At 49.9% G+C, this 6,619-nt stretch overlaps 1 protein-coding gene across 1 annotated transcript in view; it reads right to left on the bottom strand.

Moving 5' to 3' along the window:
* Window positions 1-447: 447 nt before the first annotated feature.
* Window positions 448-6,619, bottom strand: part of WDR27 (WD repeat domain 27) — a 142,082-nt gene continuing 135,910 nt past the window's right edge. The window contains exon 25 of the mRNA XM_058671000.1: window positions 448-700. Within this exon, the coding sequence (XP_058526983.1) occupies window positions 650-700 (51 nt within the window). The 3' untranslated portion in view covers window positions 448-649. The remainder of the gene's footprint in view (window positions 701-6,619) is intronic.

Here is a 6,619-nt window from a genome sequence, read left to right as displayed (position 1 = left end):
GATCATGACTGGGAAGGACTCCACCAACTCACAAATTCCCAGGCTAGTCCTGGGAGCTAGAAAGTGAGTGACATCAGATATTCATGACATCTTTGGGAATCTGGAATGTTCTAGAAGCATCAAGACTCTTATGGGGCCCTACAAAGACTTGGTTCCTGTATTTCTGGAGTTTTCTCCATGCAGTGACTCATTTCTAGGTGATGTCCAGCAAGTGGAGCCCTCCCCATAGACAGTTCAGTCTACATCATGGAAAGCCAGGCCATGCACAGTGATGTGGGTGCCTTGGTCAGAGGCTAGGATTCACCAACCAGAGCCATGGCCACATGGGCTGGAAAGGCAGAGCTGGTTAGGGCAGACTACTGCTCGAAAGAGAGTCCGTGTGTGTATGTGTGTGTATGTGTGTGTGAACATCCAATTAAGGAACAGATAAAAAAAAACCAGCAACTCACTTTCATTAGGAACATTCTGCTTTAACTTTACCGAATTCCAGGGGTGCATGAGGAGCCACCTCCATGTCAGGGCAAGAGCTTTACAGCCATGAGCCTATCACAGCACCTCGTTTCAGCAGAAGCCACCTCCAACTGGCTGGTGGCAGGCAAACTGTCACTCTGTTCTTCTTGTGCTCCTGGTCCAGCTCACTGGTCAACGGTCACTCAGCACAGAACAGCTGGAGTTTTCCATCCAAAGTGGCTGTGGCAAGCTACAATTAAAAAATAAAATATAGTGCCAAGTGCTTTCAATCACCTTACCTTAACTGAGAAACCTGTGATAAAAGTAGGGCAAAAGTGACAGATGATCCAATAATAGAACAACAGGTGTCGGTATAAAAACCCATGTGCACACCATGAGTTGTACTTGGTGACTCCAAGTCAGTCCACACAGAACTTCCTGTCTAAATGCCTGGGTCCTGCCATCGAGGTGATGAGATGGTCCTGGAAGAATCCACCCTACCCCAAGCCCATCCTGGCAGAGCCTGCCTACAGCAAGCGCCCTGGGACTCTGGGCTTCCAGCAGTGTCAGTTGAGATTAAGACCTCAGGATACTGCCCCTCCCTCTCAGGGTCCCGCTCTGGGTGCAAAACTGCACACAGAAGGAAGTGGCAAGGTCACTTGGCAAAGGCCATTCCCCAGTGTCTGTTGGCATTCATATTTGCCACGTCACATTTTCCTTCCCTTGTGATTGTCACCATTGGCTCTGCCCCTTCACAGAAAGTGAGACATGCCAAGGCTAGAATATGTTCATACCAGGGCCATGTTCTGGTACAGCAGGTTAGGCAATGCCAGCATTCCACACTGTAGTGCCAGTTTGAGTCCCAATCACTCCTTTTCCAATCTAGTTTCCTGCTAATGTGCCTAGGAAGGCAACAGGTTACAGCCTAAGTACTTGGGTCTCTGCCACCATGAAATTTTCTGGCCTCATGGCTTCAGTCTGGCCCAGCCCTGGCTGCTACAGGCATTCTGGAATTCTGGGAGTGACCAGGATCTGATCACAATCCCACTAGCATTCTTTCAAAGTCATAAATAATAAGTCTTCAAGAAAATATATACATTCAAGGGAAGCTCAGAAGCAAAACTGCAAAGACTTTAAATGTACATGGCCAGCTAATACTTGACACAGACAGCAGCTGAAAAAGACCAGCAAAAGCAGTAAACAGAACAAATAAATAAAAACCAGGAGGGAACAGACATACGTCAGTCGTCACATTTTACATTCAAATGTGCAGTTTTCAATAACACTAACAAAGAAACAGGAAAGTATGTCACGTTCAAAAGAAAAAAAAATCAGGTCCCGACGCAATAGCGTAGCGGTTAAAGTACTCGCCCTGCACGTGCCAGGATCCCATATGGTCACCGGTTCTAATCCCGGCAGCCCCGCTTCCCATCCACCCTGCCTGTGACCTGGGAAAGCAGTCGAGGACGGCCCAAAGTCTTGGGACACTGCACCTGCATGCAAGACCTAGAAGAAGCTTCTGGCTTTGGATTGGCTCAGCTCCAGCCGTTGTGGCCACTTGGGGAGTGAATCATCGGATGGAAGATCTTCCTCTCTGCCTCTCCTCCTCTCTATACATCTAACTTTCCAATAAAAATAAATAAATCTTTAAAAGAAAATCAGACTATCCTTGAAAAAGATCTGCTCCTCTAAATGAAAACTGAAGCAACTATTCTATATATGTTCAGAGAATTAAGAAATGATGCAAACAGGCGGCAGGGGCCATCCTGGTTCCAGCAGCCACAGCACCAACCGGCACAGGGTTCGCCTGCTGGCCACCTGGCGGTGAGCTCTGGGGACCTGGGGGTGTAGAATTACTGCCCAAGGATATTCACGGATAAGACCACCATCCCTGTAGCTGAGGAATGAATCCTGAGGCGCTCCTAAGGCCAGGGCCACTGTACTTGCAGGTAAGTGAGGGGACTGAGATCTGGTGGTTTGGAGGGGAGAGATCAGAATTCTGTATGGGTCAGACCAATCACCTGCCCACATGGGAGTCTTGAGACAGGTTTGCTAATGCGGAACATTGCTGACCACCACATGCTATTCCATGTAAAACCTAGGGCTGGAGGCCTGTCTAGCTGGACTAGATCCCAGTTCCTGACTGAAACATCAGGGCCATGACACTAACCAGCACACATGAGAAACGTGTCTAGGGGTAGATTCGGTGGAGGATATGTGGACCCAACCCTGTGGAAATACAAGTCCTACTGGTTCAATTATTCAATTAAGAGTTAGATGTGACCATAGAACCTGCCAACACTCACAGGTACTGGGACCAAAAACAGGCTAGGCAGGTCCAGGCTGCAGCACCTGCATGTGCATCCTAAAACAGAGTGCAGTGTGGGCCAGTATTCAGTATACACCAGCTCATTCAAAGGCCAAGATGGAGGGGCAGGCTATGCTGGGCAAGGGCCTAGCAACTACTGGTATGTGTGAGATCTGGGTCTGGGAGTGGGCCTAGTGGGAGAACCTGGGAAACTCCCCTCGTGGGTCATAGCTCCCGCTGGTGAGCATGTGGTCCAAGCCTGGGGGTTGGGCAGGCTGGACAAGGTAGTTCCATCCTTTGGCAAGTGTGTGGGTTGGTTTTGGAAGGGGATGGACCAGGCAGGGCTGAGCAAACCTTAGCTCACTAGCAAGTGCAGAACCAGGTTGGAACACGAGTCATGCTTGGCTAGGCTATCACACCTACTGGTTTGCATGAGCCAGGGATGGGAGCAGATGGAGCAGGACCAGGGTCCAGCACCCACCAGCAAGAGTTGGGACTGGGGTCCAGCTGGGCCAGGCCAGGTTGCAGCATCTGAAGGCAAAAGCCAAGACAGGGGAAGGACTATGCTAAGCTGGGTCATAGCAACCACTGGCATAAGTGAAATCTGAACGGGGAACAGGCCTGGTTGGGGAGTAAATGAGACACCCTGGCTGGGTTGGGATTCACACTGGAGCCGGGGCAGCTGTCTGGTCTGGACATGGCTGCAGTGTCCCTTGGCACAAGTGTGGACTGGCTCTGGGGTGCGTCGGCTGGGCTAGACTCCAGTACCCACTGGCGCTTATGAGAACCAGGGTGGATGTAGAACAGGCTGGGCTAGGTCCCTGCCCCTGCTAAGCCATGTGTGAGATGTTTCTGGGTGTGGATCAGGCTTGACTGGGCTATAACACCCAACAGCAAGAACTGGAATGGGTGAGGGCCAGTCAGGAAAGGCCACTGTTCCTGCTGGGACAGGAGATGGATTAAGTAGGGCTGGCCCATGGACCCATCAATGGGTATGAGATCTGGCATTGGGAGAGGTTCTGATAGAGGAGCCTGGGGAACTCCTCTGTCAGGACACAGTCCCTGCACGTGAGTGCAAGAAGCAAGAAAGGGAGAAGCCCAGACCAGGCCAGGTTATTGTACCTACCAGCATATATTGGGCTCAGGTAGGGGGTGAACCAGGCTGGGCCAGTTCATATCACCCGCTGGTGAATCTGAGTGCCAGAATGGAGTGTGGTCAGGTCAGATCAGGTCGCAGCACAAGTCAGTTCACATGAAGGCCAGGACTGGGGGCCAGCTGGGCTAGGCTAGCAGCTATAACCCCTACCACCACTGTGAGTTGGAACTGGGGGTGGGCTGGTCCCAACCAGGCTGCAGCACCCACTGGCAAATGCTGAGGTGAGGTGCACCTGCCAGACTGGACCGCAAGACCCAACCAGCACATGTGGGACCCGGGGGCAGCGGGAGGGGGAGAGGCGAACCTTGTAGGGAAGCTGCATGGGGATCTTGTAGGGAACCTGCTGGACCACCACTCTCACTGGTGAGTATGACAGCTGGGATGGGGGTAGACCAGGTCTGGCAGGGCTACAATACTTGTTGGCCTAACACGAACTGGATCAGAGGAAAGCCAGGCTAGGTCAACTGTTCCTACTGGTACATGCATAAGCAGAGTGGGTGTGGGTTGGTTGGGCTTTGCCATAGCATCTGCTGGCAGATGCTGGTACAGAGGCCAATTCTGTCAAGTTAAACTGCAGAACCACCTGGAGAGTGCAAGATCTGGGAGTGGGCCCAGTAGGGAAATAGTGGGCACATCCCTCTGGGTTGCCACTCCAACTGGAGGGCATGAGAACCAGGACAGAGAACAGCACCTGCCGGCAGGTATGTGGGCTGGATTAGTGGGGCTGGTTAGGATGAACTAGGCTTCAATGCACGTTGACAAGTTTGAGAGCTGAATGAGATGTGGGACAGAATGGACCAGTCTGCTATGCATATTGGCAGGCACGGGAACCAGGGTGCAGGCCTGATAGGGGTTATTGCAGGTCTCTCTGACGAGGTTGCAGTTCCCACTGGTGTATGTGAAGGCCAAGTGTGTGGTAGGCAGGATTGGGCTGGATAGCAACACTCACTGGTTTGTGCAGAAGAGAAGGTTGGAGACAGAACTGATCCAGCAATTGCAACCACCAGCATGTGCATAAGCTGACTGGTGTGACAGATGGTGCTGGACCCTGTATTGGCAAGTACACACATGAAACAGGTCTGGGATCACCTCAGATGAAATTTCTTTGGGGAATCTCCCCAAATGAACCACTGGACACAGAACCCTAACTATGGAGAGAATTGCAGGTTCCATGGTATGACCATGGGGTGCATGTGTCAGAGCTGGGCCTCCTCAGTGACTCAGAGCAGTGGACAGCATATCCAGGTGCACATGGAGGATGTGGCAGTACATTGGAGCATGCAGAGGACACCTGGTGCCATAACAGAAGATGGAGGACAGAACAATTGATCAATTACCCCAATAAAGTGTTGGCAGTGAATATCTGGGCAAACGGAGACTCTAAGGTGGACTATGTTGTGTGAGGAGTTAGACTGGGTGGTAGGCAGTTAGGGTATTCTGGGTCCCCAAGTCATTTTTCTTCCCAAATATAAAAGCGAATTTCCCCACCATATTTTAAATTCACCAGAGCAGTCTCTTCCAAGGCACAAAGGTGCTATGAACCACTATTAGCATATCAGTTCCCCACCTGAAGCACCAGCCATTACCTCCAGCCATTGTGTAGGAGGGTCCCAGGCCTATCTCCTTATCATTGAAAGGAGGGCAGGAAGTAATATGCAGATGCCTAAGGCCTGGAATGTCCCCTCTAGCACCTCTCTGGTCTTTTTGTCCCAAAGGCAGATACCTGGATACCAGGAAATTCCTTTGCCCTTGGAAAACCCCCTTTGAACTAAAGCTTTAAAAGGTCCCAACACCCCCCATGCACCGGTCTTTTCTGTCTCAGAACCCCTTCCGGTCACTAGGGCGGGAGTCTCCTTTCTTAGCTTTTCTAATAAATCTTACTTTAAAACTAAACTGTGTCCGCATGAAAATTCTTCTTTCCTGCGAGACAAGAATTTGAGGTTGCTGCAGTATTCGGGGTTCAAAAAACCCTACAACAATGTCAGCCAGTGGATTCTGGAGAGATTCTGTCATGCTTGGAGTAGTGAGATCGGCAGTAATTCAAAACTGATGAACTATCAAAACCTCTTGAGCAGGACCCTCATAGCATGCCCTACAGTATGGAGAACCCTGGGGTAGTGTTGCATGGCTGTCCTCCATCTCAGGGTGCAGAGGGGATTGGGAGGCTGGATGTGGCTTCTCCCCTTATCTTCCCCCTTCCCTCAGTTACAGGAAGGAAAAAAAAGAGAATGTGGAAACAATGGTCTCTCCCACTTTCCTGCAGCCCTTGACCCTTTGCACCATAATAACCTATGTAAAAATTATCAAAAAAGGGAGGGGGAGAAGAATACATTCTGTACCACAGTAAAATAAATAAATAATATAATTAATATAATATAATAAAAAGAAATCAAAGCAAAAAAATGTTAATAAAGTTAGCAAAATGGTGAATAAATAAAATGGCAACATCAACAGAGATATAAGGAACCTAAAGTGAAACCAAAAAGATTTTAAGTCTACAAAAGCAACTCTGGGAAATGTAAAGTCTACTAGAGGGATTCCACACTGGATCTGAGCAGGCAGAAGACCCAGCCATGTTGAAGTCAGGATGGTAGAGGCTGGTTAAGGGTACAGAAGAGGTAAGGTGGTACAAAGCTGAACAAGATTCACAGGGCTACACGATGCCATCAGCCAGGCCATGCAGGCACCTCAAGTGAAAGAGAAGG

The sequence above is a fragment of the Ochotona princeps genome, chromosome 1, assembly GCF_030435755.1.
Source record: "Ochotona princeps isolate mOchPri1 chromosome 1, mOchPri1.hap1, whole genome shotgun sequence".
Classification (NCBI taxonomy): domain Eukaryota; kingdom Metazoa; phylum Chordata; class Mammalia; order Lagomorpha; family Ochotonidae; genus Ochotona; species Ochotona princeps.
The sequence above is the reverse complement of the archived record's forward strand: the minus strand, read 5'-3'. Positions and strand labels throughout refer to the sequence as shown.